This window comes from Centropristis striata, chromosome 12 (assembly GCF_030273125.1).
Source record: "Centropristis striata isolate RG_2023a ecotype Rhode Island chromosome 12, C.striata_1.0, whole genome shotgun sequence".
Lineage (NCBI taxonomy): Eukaryota > Metazoa > Chordata > Actinopteri > Perciformes > Serranidae > Centropristis > Centropristis striata.
Window position 1 is genome coordinate 20,345,252 of NC_081528.1, and position 16,119 is coordinate 20,361,370.

General features: G+C 40.0%; 1 protein-coding gene across 2 annotated transcripts in view; it reads right to left on the bottom strand.

The window, feature by feature from the left end:
• Positions 1-427: 427 nt before the first annotated feature.
• Positions 428-16,119, bottom strand: part of psd2 (pleckstrin and Sec7 domain containing 2) — a 42,083-nt gene continuing 26,391 nt past the window's right edge. Inside the window, exons 4-15 of one of the 2 annotated variants that reach the window (XM_059345973.1) lie at positions 14,695-14,892; positions 14,326-14,406; positions 12,525-12,676; positions 10,937-10,995; positions 8,517-8,606; positions 8,337-8,380; positions 8,035-8,225; positions 7,864-7,934; positions 7,240-7,397; positions 6,029-6,173; positions 5,615-5,758; positions 428-4,728 (exon numbers count right to left, since the gene is read on the bottom strand). In XM_059345973.1, the coding sequence (XP_059201956.1) occupies positions 4,510-4,728; positions 5,615-5,758; positions 6,029-6,173; positions 7,240-7,397; positions 7,864-7,934; positions 8,035-8,225; positions 8,337-8,380; positions 8,517-8,606; positions 10,937-10,995; positions 12,525-12,676; positions 14,326-14,406; positions 14,695-14,892 (1,552 nt within the window). In that variant the 3' untranslated portion in view covers positions 428-4,509. Of the gene's footprint in view, positions 4,729-5,275; positions 5,759-6,028; positions 6,174-7,239; positions 7,398-7,863; positions 7,935-8,034; positions 8,226-8,336; positions 8,381-8,516; positions 8,608-10,934; positions 10,996-12,524; positions 12,677-14,325; positions 14,407-14,694; positions 14,893-16,119 lie in introns of those variants that run through there. The other variant, XM_059345974.1, reaches the window with a different exon arrangement.

Here is a 16,119-nt window from a genome sequence, read left to right on the forward strand (position 1 = left end):
TCCTGAGGGGAGAAGATTTTTCAGGGAAAACGTGGAGGAGTTTGGTCGATTCTAACTGTCCATCTGTTCGGATCCTAATGAATGAACGGGGCTAAGCTAAGTGCTAGCCAAGTGGCGCCGCACGCCAGGGTGATTGAGTGCACGCATTGAGACGCAAGAGGTCTGTATCAACTCGTCTTACTTGACCGAATAACATGTTTTAATATGAAAAAACGGTGGAGTGTTCCTTTAACTGCAGGTAAACATAACACCTGTAAACATCCTCCAAAAAGTGAATTTTCCCATCTTGGATTTTGTATAATGCTAAAGGTTTGAAAACAATGTGTTTGCATATTAAAGTAGATATCAAGACCACCAAGGTTAGCATACTGCTACTGTAAACCTTTTTTAGCTGAGTAGATAATATCAATAAATCACAACAACAATCATCTGTATAAAAGCTTACTTTATGAAGCACAGACTAAATATTCAGTAAATATGTCCTTTACATAGTATAAGCATCCTGTCAAAAAACAGTTCAGATATACAAACAAAACAAACAAAAAGACAGATCCAATGCTGACATCAAAGTGCCGAAGTTGTCTTTTTTTTTTAAATAAAACATAACAATCAACAAATATTTTTGTCACAATCCTATATTACAGCACAGGCCTACCCTAGAACATTGGGAAACAATGGTTAGCACAACAGCCAAAGTGACTATAAGGGGAAGTCTCCCTGTAAGAAAGCAGTTATTATCCTAACAATACAGCTTTATAAAATGGTATTTCCTCTCTGAAAACTCAGCTCCGCTTCAGCATTTTGGTCTGTACAAGGATCTGCTTCCAGGATTCCAGCTGTGATTCCAGGTTTCCAGCCAAGTCCCAGAAGGAGCCTCAGATCCTATCAGTCACTATTAATATGATATACGAAGCAACAGAAGCGCTGTGTCCCGAGCCAAAGATATCATAACCACAGCTCATGCTTCTGTGCCACACTGGGGCTGAGTGAGGGGGCACTAAGCTCACTGATCTACAGTTGTGTCATAAGCAAATTACGTAGAAAGAGAAAGGGTGTGTGTTTGGGTGGGCTGGGATCAATTAAGGTGCTCACAAACAGCGGTACCACCACATCCCCACAACATTACACGAGTACTTCTTCCATGAGAAACGGGCTTAATATGTTGTGTTCTTCTATTAGGAAAAACATGTGCTGGATGTCTGTTTTCTCTGTTCTTGGCTGGTAGAGACGGTCTTACCTAGAAAATCAAACCAGCCTCTTCTTCTTAGAAAACAAGTCTTTTCTCCTCCTCCTCCTCCCCCACGTGGGGGATGTTTTGATGGCTACTCTGCTGGTGGAGTTGTTTTGCTGCTGGTCCCCTCTCCGTTCCAGTATGCTGACAGGTTTCTTGACTTTAGCACATTGAGCTGGAGCAGTCCTGCTGCTACACTGTCCAATCAGCTGAACTCTGTCCTAAACAGGCAAGACCCTGCTTTCCCAAAAACATCTTCAGCTGTTAGGAAGAACACAGCAGTACTAGCAAATGTCCAATATGAGGCCAAGCAAGCAATGATAGGTCCATGTCACATGTTATCAGTCAGAACTTAGATTGGTAAGATGCTCTGTTTTAAGAGGTAAAGGTAGATTTTTTGCAAAATGATATCTGTATGGAAGCTCTGAGAGGCTAGTGAGAAAAACAATTCTGGTGATGCATTTTCTAAATTTGATCTAAATTGTTTTCCTCGTGTGTTTAGAACAGGTCAAAAAACGGTTTTCCCAGGATAATATCTTTCTAATTTAGTATTATTTTTTAAAATTGTGAGAACAGTTGAAAAAAAGTTTTGCCAGGGTTTTTTGTTGTTGTCTGGGTCATTCTTCTAATTTTCTTATTAAAATATGTTCATAGTGTTGGTGACTTCCCCCATAGGCTTCTGAAGCGCAGAAGTGAAATCTCAACAATGCTTGGACTCCTCCAAACTCCCGGCTAGTCCGAAAAAGGGCCGAAGAGGTGGAGCAGGGGATCGCTGAGGCGGGCTGAATGCAGCAGCGGGCCACCTGTGAGGGCAACAGCCTGTCACCCAAAGCGGCCATGCCCTTAATTATACATAACTTTAAGCCTTATTATAATCTAAATGGGTCAGCTGTAAAAAAAAAAAAATGTTTTAATAAAAATCATACCCCTCACAGTAATGAAGGAGGACATTTGCTATTGAGACCAAAACCTTTTTTTTGTGCCCAGCTGTTAACATGTTTATTTCTGCTGTGAAATCGGGCATTTTAATATGGGGGTCTATGAGGATTGACTCACTTTTGGTGGCAGCCTCTAGTGGCTGGTGAAGGAACTACAGCTTATGGCACTTTGGCGTTTGCATTTTTCAGCTCTGGAGGTTGCCGCTTCAAGTTTGTTATTATTATATTATTTCAGACCCAAGAGGCTGAACTAGTGCACTACCTAATGGTCTCAATACGATTAAACACATTCATGTTTTCTTCAGGTTATTTTTTTATTGCTCCATGCACTATAAACACAACTTACATATACTATATATCTTAAAGTGATGTAAAATTTCTGCCTTGTTTTTCTTTAGACTAAAAACCTGCCGTTAGGGTAAGGTGTACTGACATTAACCGACAGCTACGAGCTAGGTGAAATGGACTGCATAGCTAAAGTCATGGAAACGGGCACACTTCTCCACTTTTGAGTTGGAAGTTTAACCAATGAAAGAAAGCCTTCACAACAGTAATGTTACAAAACTTGCAAACACACAATATTTGTACCTTGTGTGTACTGTGCATAGAGAAATTAAACGGAGGAAGCATAAAAGATTTTAGTTCTATAGTGGTGCTCTTCAGCCTCTTGTGGCCAAAATGAGTATTACAACAACAAATACAAAAAGAAGAAGGTCCAGACAAAAATAATAGTCAGTCTTTTTTTCTAAAAGTAAGGAATTTACGAGCTTTTTTTCACCTGTTCTAAAATCATACACAGGAGCGAAAACTATTTAGAAAAGACTCATAAAATGTATCTTCGCCTTCAGGACAACCTTCGCTTCAACAAGTAAAGTTACATATTCTGTCAAAAGAACGATGTCTGCCTTTGTGCTGAAGATGCTTTTGAGAGCTCCAGGCCCGATTGTGATGTCAGTCTTATTCAGCAGAAGGCCATGGGATTGTTTCTCACAAAACATGCTCAATAAAGTCTTCATAGAAAAACATGACCCTGCTAAATGTACTTCTTCCTGTTGCCTACAGCTCCAACATCTCAACTGGAACCACTTTAAAAAGAGTAAGCCAATGCACACACGCATACACCAGCTGCCTCCCACCCACACTTTCCTGTTCTGCCCTTCACTTCCATCTTCACAAACCAAACATATACTGATAAACATCAGCTTATTATCACTCTGTTGTGATATAAGGAGAGTGGTTTGTAGGATAAAACAGAACATGGCACAGTGCTTTCATTCAGTCACATACCCTAATTCCACTTCACTTCAGATTTAACTTGTTGGAAACACAAACAGAATAATTGACTACATGTCAGTATTTGGGGTAGTGGCAGCTTAAAAATCACATAAACAGACTTGTGATCCCTCTGACAAGTGACTGACTAACACTCTCTAAATCCCTCAACATCTAGTGTCAAGGTGCCCTTGAGTAAGGCACTCAACCTCCAGTTCCTCTGGCGGAGCAGCTTAGTGAACAGTTAAAACCACTCGCCAGCTCCTTTACACTCACAGATGTATGTAACTGTATGAATGTCAATACGGAAATTGCTGAAAAAGAGCGAGCATGCTCAGTGTAAAACCCTTCCTGGGGCGAATAAAGGTTAGGAGAATTAAATAAATAAATAAATATGCTATACATGGCAGGGACTTGATCCTTCTGAGAAGTTCCTTTAAGAGTTTCTTGTAACTCTGGGACAGATATGTGGTATCTTCACTTGCCCCACTCCACCCACGCTGCAGGTCCATACACACGCCTGTGAGCGGCCGGGTGTGTAAACATGAGTGGAACAAAGGCCAAAATGCTACAGTAGTACCGTCTCCATCTGAATCCTGGAGCGCAGGATGAGGGCAGGACAGAGAGGACAAAGGCAGTCTGTCTCTCCTTCTTTGTTCTCTCTCTGGCCTTAAATGAACACATTATAAATGAGTCAAAGCTCTGCTCATAACTAAAAACACATTTCAGCTAAAGACCTCTGCATCGCTTTGAGTTTCATTTCAAAATAATACTGATGATGTTGTCATAAATAGTGATCACAGTTATGATCATTTGAATGTGCAATAATAAGAGTTCAAGGGACTGAGGTTTGGCAGGGTCACTTGTTGGGCTTTTCTTCATCTATTGCTCAAGGACAGAAACTTATCACCAGGGCTGATAAATTCTAAGGACGATGACAGTCGTTTCTCCAGCAGGAACGGAGGAACCCGAAACACAAAATACTAACAGAAAAACCCAGTAAGACGTTGGGGGATTAAGCTAGTTTGGCTTGGGGGGGTGATGTTGTCCTGGTCCTCCTGTCTTCCCTCAGCTCCTCTGTCCCGGGGCAGCCCTCCCGTTCAGCCCGCTGTGAGCCTGACTGATGGACGGGGAGGACTGCGTCTTGCGGAGGTGACACTCGCGGCCGGCCAGCCCACCCTCCATGATCAGGCCACCCATCACGCTCGCCTCGATCTTTTCAAGGTCGTCCGTCTCTGCGCGGATTTTAGCCTGCAGGAGGCTGATGTACGTCTCATACCGTGTCTTCTGCTCAGAGAGAGGGGAGAACGAGAGAGGACGTGAGACCAAAAGAAGGTGAAACGAGACACTAAACCCTGATCAAACATTCACCTCACAGCTGTCTTTTTATGCTAACTTGGAAATATATCCTATATTATACAGATTGTCTTTAATATTTAAATGGACTGAGGCTGTAATACAATGACTAAGAGTTTAAAAAAAATAAATAAAAAGAAGATGACTGTTTGAGTTAAAAAGACACTTCATATGTGCTAGCTGAACATCTTCCTTTCTACTAATAAAAAATATATAAAATTAAAAATAATATACAGTGATGGAACAAAATTATTAGACCACCCTTTTTCTTCAATTCCTTGTTCATTTTTTGTTGTTGATAATCACCAAAATCATTATCAAGAAAACCATGGAAAATGTCTAGATATCAGCTCTTAAATTAAACTCTTATCAGCTAGTTTTGTTGTTATCTTTATATTTATCCAAACAAATGTACCTTTAGTTGTACCAGGCATTAAAATGAACAAGAAACTGAAGAAAACAAGGGCGGTCTAATCATTTTTTCCATGACTGTACTTTAAAAACATATACATACAGTTTTCATATCATCACATCATCATAACTGCTTTATGTATTAATGTCTGTCTATTAAGTCTCTCCGCTGCATATGTAAGTATGTTACTTACTTGTGTTATCACATGTCATATTATTTAATTTGAAAAAATCTGAAAAAAGAATGGATATGAAAAAAACACCTAACAAGTGACATGGGCCATCTGTCATCTGTTTGGGTCTCTTGGCTGCCCTTTAACTTGGGGAGAAAAACAAAACATAAAACCTATAAAAACGAGACATAAAAAAGCAGACAAATTAACCGAGGCTGTCCAGAAGACTGTACCTCGTACGTGAGGTAGTGCTCTTTGAGCCGGTACTCCTCCCACTCGCGGCTTTTGGGGTCGGCTGAGGGCGAGTTTTTCCGGTGCTCCTCCAGCTCCAGGCTCATCTGCTTCAGCTTGCTCTCGTGACTCAGCAGCTGCTCCTCCTGCACCAATGAGAGCCCGCACCAAAAAACCAGAAGACCCCCAAAACAGCCAATCAGAGGAAAGCAGACACAAATAGAATATGTAAAAACGCCCTACACTGTGTCGAGACTTTTAATGCAGAGGGATTGTGCTTGCTGCTGTCATAAACTGTTTATTATGCACAATGAAAAATACCTATCAGAACTACGTATTTATATAACATATTATATAATATAAGCCTGCAGAGTGTGAGAGCAGCTCTGGTGCATCCTCTGTGTGAGTGTGTGTACCTGTTTCAGTCTGGTGGAGGAAGACGGCAGGATGGGCCGGCAGAATTTCTTCATGGAGCCGATGGCGGCAGGGAAGGCCGGAGCAGAGAACAGCGCTGCCACCAGGTTTATCCGGAAGATCCAAGACATCATCTCCTCCTCACTCCTGGAAAGAGACAGAGAGAGAGAGGAGAGTGAGGGGTTGCTGAAGGGCCGGAGAGCAGGTGAGTGCACAGAATGAAAATTACTTGATGGATGTTTCTTTTGTTGTATACATCAACAAAGGTTCTCTTCCAAGAAAAAGCCTGATACATTCAACTGGCTGCAGAAACTGACAGGAAACAGAGAATTGCTCAAATTCACAGAAATGTAATTGAAATAATGTCATCATCTCTCACTAGGTTCAACTATTATTTTAACATTGCAGCCCTAAATGTTTCAACGTTTAGTATTCTCTCTATCTTTACTGTATTGTATTAAATTATGTATTATTGTTTTTTTTTGCACCTTTTATTGTTTTGATCATGTTTGCCTGTATTGAGGCAGAACCTAGCCCAACTGCCTTGACTGAAAAGCACTTTAGGTCAACTCTTGTATTTTCTAAATGTTTTATATACATAAAGTGGCTTGACTTGACTTGAAAAAACAACAACTGTGAGGGAATTAAATTGTGAGCGGATTCAGGTATCACAAATTCACATAATTTTAGCTAGAGCCTTTTTAGCTACAATTTGCACTATAAAAGTATTTTATAAATTCATTATGAGAGAGGCACTACATCCGGCCTGACGTTCAGTTCTGTTGATTAAAAAAAGGTAAAAACCTGATGAAAAACAAATCATGGGAATGACGGATATTTTGCCACAATAAGTCCATTAAAGTAACAGAGCACTCCTGTGCTATAAGTAAAAGCCAATAACAACATGCATTATTAATGACAAAAGCCCTACTTTGCATGCCGCTGTTGTCGCAGGTTTGAAGCTAGCAGGTGTCCAGAAAACTGAAACTAGCTCTTTGTGTCAGGTATACATACCTTAGCTTTCTGAAAACATGGCCCCCTGAAAATAGTTGAATACCCCTAATTTAGTTCCTCATTATTACCATCCATTCTTTTTCTACATTAGTACATCCGGTTCAGGCCATTGCTACAAATAGTAATTGTCTTATTTCCTGTACTTTTGAGGCTTCATTTTTTGCCATGAAAACATCTCAGTTAGACATGGGTAACTTACGGTGCGTGCAGCAGAAAGACTCTCCAGTCGGAGGTTTTCAGCTTCAGTACGTTGGCTCTTTTGCTGTAGTCTGTGGCACGAGTGGCTAAAGCGTGGTGGATCCGCACTGCGTTCTTCAGGTCCACCTCTGAAATGTCAGCGTCAGGCTTGTACTCATCCTGGGTAAGTAAGGGGGAAAATATTAATTTAATAAAATAGTCATTTTGTCTATTTAGAAGCATATACATGGTGAGTATCTGCAGTATAAAGATGCTTAAAATACATTAAACAAATAAACCTTAAAATTAGCAACTCTTTTTAAAAATACCTACCACATAATCACGTTAAAACATAGCGGAAATATGACAGTGCCTGTGACAGAAATAGCTCATTCAGTTCATTTAAGTTGAGCATTTCTATGTGGTTAGTTGAGCCTTTCCATCAGCAGGGGGAGACAAACACGCAGCAGAGCAGCCATGCCTCATTTCCTCTCTTAATGCTCCATCTATCTCACTCCCTCTCCAACACACACACACATACACACACACACACACAGCAGAACAGCTAGCAGCATCCACCACCGCAATGACAGCGGTGGTGGATGTGTGTTACTATGGTAACAGAGCAGAGGAGGAGATGCGGTACCTTCTGGAGATACAAGATCATCCCCTTCAGGACCGCATAGAACTTCTTCCAACCGCGCCGACCCCTCGGGGCTGGGAGAGAGAACAGCGAAGAAATACAAAACTTTCCTGTCAGATTTTCTTACAATAACATTGTAAACAGTTAAACTGCGTCTTTGTGTCAATCACTCACTGCGTTTGCCGTCCATGTCAGCGTGGCTCTTGCGGGTCAGCACTCCATGTTTGTAGGTGACGGCGTTTAAGAGGATGGGGATGGCGATGAAAGGGTTACTGCCGTCCGTTACCCTGGCAACACGCTTACTCCCGCCCTCACACTGCTCCTCCACGAGCTCTGACAGACTCTTCCTCAGCTCCTCCTCCTCACTGCACACACAAATACCCATTCAAATAAAAATCCTGAGCAGAACATATTCAAGTGTACTTACTGGCATAGCCCAAATACTTTTCCTTGATGAACACAGAATGCATACTCACACTGCCCACTCAAGCTTCTCATTCTTGATGGAGTTATACAAGACCTGTGTGGGCAGGGCAATTAAAGAGAGAAGATGTAAACAACAAAGGGTTAGAATGCAGAGACATGCTTTAATTCTGAGGTATAGATGAATAAAAATAATTTGCTGTGGCTGTTCTTTCTCAGGAGGAGACCTGTACCTTTAATAAGTCTTTGGGAAAGTCTTTGCCGTTGTTGAGGCCGTCTAGATTACTGATAAACTGCTGGCAAGACATCTTCTTCCCAATGTTCTGAAGAGAGGTGAACAAACAGACAGACAGAGACAAAACAATCAGTCAAAGTTTTAGATGAAATTTCACCTTGCTAAAATATTTCACATTAATTTAAGGCCAGACAAGACAGGCAAAAACATTTTTTCATGTACTGGTTAATTTTGAGAGACTTCTTCTTTCAGACTAGTGGAAAGAAAACATCCAAAACACACTTTTACGTGTTAATTTTAATACACTTTGCCTATTTGAGTCTGTAGATTTCACTTAACTTCACCAAACGTTAGCATTGGATAATGCCTCATTTGTATAGTGAAAGATAAAATTCCAGAAAATTTGTAATACAAAAAAGTCTGAATTGTACTCATGTAGGTAATCAACTGGGGTAGTTTCAAGGTGGAAATTAATAATAATTTTACGATATTTATCTGTAGTCTTACAAAATGTATTGAATTTTATAATAAATATTTTTAAGGCTGTTTTCTTAAACTTATTCTTTTCGCAGCACCTGCATACACCAAACTTTACAGTTTCATTCCTATCTATATTCTGAGGGGTTGTTCACATACCATTCATTGCCTTTTCATTTATAGAACATTTTAGTCCTAAAACCTGGAAAAAATTGATTTTGTTTTCTGTTTTATGGAGTGTTAATAAAAAGACACATTCCAAATTCTTCTCAATAAAAACACTAAAACAATAATATTTTTAATAAATCTATGAACATTTTTTAACCTTGAATTATCCAATATTCAGATTTTTGTTTTGGAAAAGTATGCAGATAAGCACAAATTTTATAGCTAAACAAAACAAATTCAGAAAACCTTTAATACAAAAAAGTACTGTCTTTATGTAAATAATCAACTGGGGAAGTTTCATGTTGATATTATTAGTTGCAATGTGTACCATATTAATAAGTAGTAACCCCTCAATATGTGTGGAGTCAAACTGATCAATCTTAAGATCTGCTCAGCGTCCACAGAAGCTGACAAATATTCTAATTCCACAACAGCTAATAATTTCATCCGTCTTTATCTGCTCTGACATTGATGCAGTTTTGCAACTATCCACTGGGTGGCAGTGTTGTGCTGCTGGTTCTACTGGTCGTGGTGGGGAGAGGGGTAACATCTCTATCAGAGCTTATGGAATATCAGCTTACCACACAGTTCCCAGTGTTTTAACCTCTAATGATGATGCAGCATTACAGAAAGAAAACACGGGGAGGTGTTTGCGTGTTACTAGCCCTCTCTGTCTGAATAAAGCCAGTAACCTAAACAGATACAGATGTGGGAATAAAACTGACTGACTCACTCTGCTGCTACAAAAATTAGGAAGGGGAAAAAAAGATTTGGTTTGTGGTTCTTTATCAGCATTTTCTACTGCTGGGACTACGTTACAGTAGGGACAGCCCTGCTCTCTTTTCGAGGAAACGTACAGAACACCCAGGACGGGATGTAACAGGCATCACAAAAGGTTTTATGCTCCATTTATTTATAATATCTTGCAAATAGGTAGCGTGGTGTAGTCCACAGCCACATTTAATCTGGATTCAGTTTAGAACTGAACTTGTATTTTCATGCAAACTGTTCAAAACTTATGTTATAAAATATAGAGCCTTTGCAAAAATTAATCAATTGCATATCGTATTGCATATGCCGATATGGACTTTTATTTCAAGCAGAATAAAAATCAACTGTTAACAATATTTAAGCAACCAAATATTTTTTCGTGTTACTGCACAACATTGACTAAAATATTTACATCCCTGTGTGTGCATCCTTTATTATGAGCCCAATGTGACATCAGGTTTAAAATCATGACTTAGATTCTATCGTTAGCCGACAAGGGGAGGTACAGATATCAGTGAGGACAGTGTTAGCACTATAAATATACTTACCACCTGCAGGAGTGGAGAGGGACCGGGGGGCCACATTTGGTTAGCAGGGGGAGGATTTGAAAGGGAGGAGAAGGAAATTGAAAAGAGAGAAAGGATATTAGTTAGAGGGGGGATATTCACGAGAAGTACTACACGCAGGGACACGAGTTGAGCAGGAGGGTCAAGGAAAAGCAAAGCACAGGAACTAAGATACTGATGGTGTTGTGCTGCCCAGACCACAGTGCTCCAGTTTAGAACTGAACAGATGAGAGTACACGAGGAGAGGAGAGACAGAAACAGGTCAGAAAGTAGGCCGTGGAGGAGACAGATAGATAGAGAGACAGCAAGCGGTAGACAGAAAGAAATAGACAGGGAAGAAGATGTGACAAAAGGGCTGTCTTTATACTTTGTTGTGCAGGAAGATTAGAGGAAAGGGAATCCTGCAGAAGCCGTCAAACAGATAAACAGCACTTACATGTCCGTGTAGATCGGTGTTGAGCAGCATGAGGGCACAGGTTAATGTGTGGGCTCCATCTGCAACAGAACAATACACAAGGCCGAGGTCAGATAAATGTCATTCCACTCCTCTACACACATACAAATTCATGTGAATACAGTGCCATGCATCCATTTATAGTTTACTAGTGCAGTGCCATACATTCAAAATGTGACTCTTTAGAACAGGTTGACTGCTTGGCTTCTTATATTGCTGCTTGCAGCTTTCTCCAGAACTGCTCATTCAAACAACTTGACACTTGACTGAGCAATACACCTGCCGCTACATAGTTGTGTCCCTGATGCTTGAAATGTTTGAGTTTGCTACAATGCTCTCTGGTGTGTCCAATCTCTCTTTCTTCACCTGTTCTCAAATGTACTGTTTGATTATGTTAAAAATGTATAATATAACAATTATATTTTTCAACATTAAGCTCACAGTTATACAGTACTGTCCAAAAATCTTAGGCAGGTGTGAAAAAATTGCAGAGAAGAATTGGTGCTGGTTTGAAGGCAAAGGGTGGTCACAACAAAAATAGATTTGATTTCAATTTTTCTTAATTAATAAATTAACATTTCCATTTTTTTTTATCATTCTTGTTTTACAGCATTCTTTCACACCTGCCTAATACTTTACAGCACATCTATATAACAAGGATTGCCTTGAACTTCAAATATAATTAAACTGAAAAACACATTTTAAAAACTAAATTGTAATTTAGATAGTGTATAATATATAAATGAACATATAATTCTAAACAAACATTAAAAAAATAATGTTGTTCCACAGCCTAACTACTAAACATATATGCAATACATAAAAATAAAATTACATAAATTAAACCAAAATAAATGACATCAACTATGTAATGCACTGACACAACCTACTTAAAACAACTGAGCATATAGTCAACATTTTGGTAAACTATATTCAACATACAGTATTCTAGTCAATAACTCTGCTCATTTTCATAATCTTTAGAAGCCAAAAATTGTAATTAAAAATAAAATTAGGTTAATTGCCCAGCCCTAATGTACTGTAGCGAGCAACACATTGAGTTGTACCCAGCATGTGGTTCACTGGTGAGGAAGGTAATAAGGGTCCCCTCTCAATACACTACACAGTGTATACATAACACAATACTAATAAAAATGTCCTGTAGCCCTCAGTAGCTTGCGCTCAATACTGAACTTCCTTTGGTTGTCAGCAATACAACCGCCAAGCGTGAAGTCAAGGATGAACGCTTGTCAATAAAATCAAAGAACAAACAAACAAACAGACAGAGACTCCTTCTATTTTACTTCGATGTTGACACAAATCACACACACATCTGCAGAGCTGCATGCTAAATAATCAGCTAGTGCTGAATGGATTCAGTATTTATATTTGTGGCAGTCACATTTTAATGTGTCCCAACTTCAACACTGCAGAGTCAATATGCTGCAGTCATGACTGTTTGTTTAATTTGGATTAATATGGCAAACTGTAATTGTAATGCAAAATCATTTTGTTACTCATGATGTGGTATTTTGTACAGATGTTATGTATATTATAATATTCCTCTTACTGTCGTTGTCATCAGCATCATCATGCTCGTAGCTCTGACCTTCAGAGGTGAGTGTCTGTGGGTTGCAGTGACAGAAGCGTCTGGAGAAATGTACCAGAATCCTCTCTCTCTCCTGAGTCTCACCCATCAGTGGAAAAGCCTTTAAAAAGTTCCTGTCACACACACATGCCAGCACGAGGTCAACAGGAGGTCAAATCTTTCCCCACAATGCATCTCTGAAAAATGTAGGATTTCATCACTTCTGGCAGGAAATAGAAACTGTGAAGGAATGCAGCTGATGCAGCTTTTGTTGGAAACATTATCAAACAATTTACTCTGAGAAAACTTTCCTGCCTTTTAAATCTTGGACTAGCAGTCATGTGTTCTGTAATATATTGTCCCAATGAAGGATTGTGTTGTCTTGATTTTTTTTTCTTTAATACTCTTTTTATTGTTTTTTCATTTTTAAAAGCATAAACAAAAAGACAACAAAGCAAAACAAAATTAGTCCCACCCCAAACTAACAGTGAGTGCTGCCCTATATTTTTCTATTATACATAAAATAGGTAAGTAAATAAATGGATGACAGGAGACAGGTTAACAAAGAGCACATACATAAAATAAATTAAAAAGGCAGACAGTCGTCATCTTTCAGGGACAAATGAAGAGTTCTAGCTTCTGTAAAAAGGAATGCAATGGTTCCCAGATCCTCCAGAACTTGTCAGATTTGTGATTAATGTCATGAGTCAACTACTCCAGAGGAATAAGAGCAGAAATCTGTGATATCCACATGTCGACTGGAGGGATCTGGGGAGTCCACTGCAGGAAGATACATTTTTTAGCTTAAAACAAAAGATTTATCAACAGAGATTTGGTGTCCATGCATGATTAAGTAGATAGAAAGAAGGAGTCAACAAAAACTGTTTACCAGTGACCTCCTGGATTACAGAGAGAACCCCCTTCCAGAAAGTCTGGATGCAGTCACATGACCAAAACAAGTGGATAAATGTACCTTTGTGTATATTACATTTATAACAAAATGGTTGGAGGTGTTAGGGAACATTCTTCAAGGGCGGCTGTGGCTGGTTCGATCCCTGACCATGGCAGCTACATGTCGAAGTATCCTTGAACAAGATACTTAACCCCAAATTGCTCCTGATGCTGCGTTCATCGGTGTGTGAATGAATTCCCAATGGTGGCAGGTGGTACCAGTGTGCCTTGGTAGTATGAATGGGTGAATGAGCGTAGTGTGTAGTGTAAAGCGCGTTGGATAAGAGCGCTATATAAGTGCACCACATTTACCATTCCCTGGAGGCGAACTGGTGTGTAATAAGTTTGAAAAAATGTAAAGTTCTGTTTTGTCTTGATTTTTTAACTGTATGACAGAATCAACAGGTTTCATATAGCATCTCAACTTTCATACTTTTGAGGTTGAACATTGTAGAGTGTAAACAAATAGCGTATTCACTTTCAACAGATATCGGTTTTGTTAATTCTTTTATCTATGTTAATCATGTAGTGAAAATGTTCAATGTGACAGCCCGAGTGTGAAGACCTGATGAGGAAGATTACATACTGTATGGAATCCAAACTCTTAACGTGGGCTGAAGGCAGCAGTTTGAGACAGCAACATGTCAGGTACGAGGCAGTGATGCACTCTGCAGCTGTCAGCTACACTGGCTAACTGTACTCAACGAGACAGCTTGATTAGCACAAAGCTAATGTCTTTTGAAGAGGGAAAGTGGAGAACACATAGACGCGCGCATGTGTATGGACGTTTACATCACACACTCATCGTTCCAGACTGCTGACTGTGCATTACCTCAGGGCTCGATCCAGCGACAGGCCGGAGAAATCAAAGAAGCTCAGGTACTCGGATGCCACCAGCTGGCTGAACTCATTACTGCAAAGAGACGGGAAGAGAGCATCAGCACATTGACGTGGCACTGTGTGAACGTGTTATATAAATGTGTTCTACTGTTTCAGAGTAAAGAATAAAGTGTGTGTTTGATTATGTGTACCAGGTGTCTAGATTATGCCTCATCCATGCACTAATACTGAGCATATGTAGCTATATAAACATGTTTTCCTCAGTTTCTGGTGATTTGTCAGTCCATCAGTCATCATGTGTGCACATGTTTTACTGTGTGTGTGTGTGTGTGTGTGTGTGTGTGTGTGTGTGCATGCTTACTTCTTGCCCAGGTGTCTGGCCACATCACAGCGTTTGAAGCCCTCGAGGTGATAGAGGCGCTTGGCCAGCCTCTTGGCCGCCTCACAGTCGGCTCGGCAGCCATTGGCCAAAGTGTCGGTGCTGCCGCGCTCCAAACGCTCCAGACTGCCCAAATCACACTCTTCTGAGTCAGACAGCACGTCTGTGAGGTTGGCATCACTGCAGGAGAGAACATACGCACACACACAAACACACACACGAGCAGGTGCCTAGGTTAATGAATGGAACACATGTCCGTCGTTACACGCCCACTCACTTCAAACTAGACAGAGGAAACTGCTGAGCATTAAACTCAATTACACAAACATATGTTCACATATACACAAACAAAAGTCAAATGAGGTTTAAATGTCTTGTTATGACTCTGACCCAGTTTCACCGTCACTTAATACTTTAATGCAGTGAATCTAAAGGCTGATTATAATGTCGAAGCACCTGTCCCAATCTCTTCTAAAAAGCTCCACTAATCTCAGACAGTTAACCTCTCACACAATTTGAATTAAAGTGCTGTAATATAAAACCTCAATTCTACTTTTCTATCCCTCTGTTCAAGGAGAATATAGCCTGGGCGTCATAAAGGTCCAAATTGTGAACAAGTAATGCTCTCTCTGTCCTTAACAGCTCCCATCAACTCGTGGCCTTCAGCAAAACAACCAACTGAACCATTTAATTGTCCATCTCATGCTCACTGTCTATCACTAGGCTGTCTATCCCAGCTGTGAATGGGTGTATCTGTGTGAAAATCAAGCAGGGCGTTCCTGCAAAATCATCCCTGCAGGAGTAGTAAATGGTAGGAAAAAATTAAATGAACTGCCAAACAGTTAAAGACATGGCGTGAACACGAAGCCTTTTTTGTCGGGTAATGACTTGCAAAGACATGAATGACATGTTCTTGAACACTGTGTGCCCTATTTGAAGTTATAATCCTTTGCCAGGATTTGCTTTGACATTGTAATACAGTATTGTCTCCAACTGAAATGCATTGAAGATAAATGAAGTTACATAAAATTAATTGCAAACTATTTGTGATGATTATGACACCAGCTTCTTTCATGCTTTCTTTCAGCTTCACCAGACTTCCACTGGCGAGCTGCCATCTATTTTTATTTGAAGACATATATTAACACAAGAAGAAATAAATGTCAAAGCACTTGCAATGTTATTGAGCTGACTCAACTTAGGAGACGGAAGACTTGAAGGCTTAAAATTAAGAAATAAGTAGGGCTGTCCCAAATACCATTTTTAGGGCTCCGGAGCTTTGGTAGTAATCAACATGAAATATTTGAAGCCTCGGCCGGGGGATTGCTGAGCACGACTCTGCCAGACGTTTCTCTGTTCTCGGCTAAGATGAGGCATAGAACTGCAAAATTCAGTTTAATTAAAGGA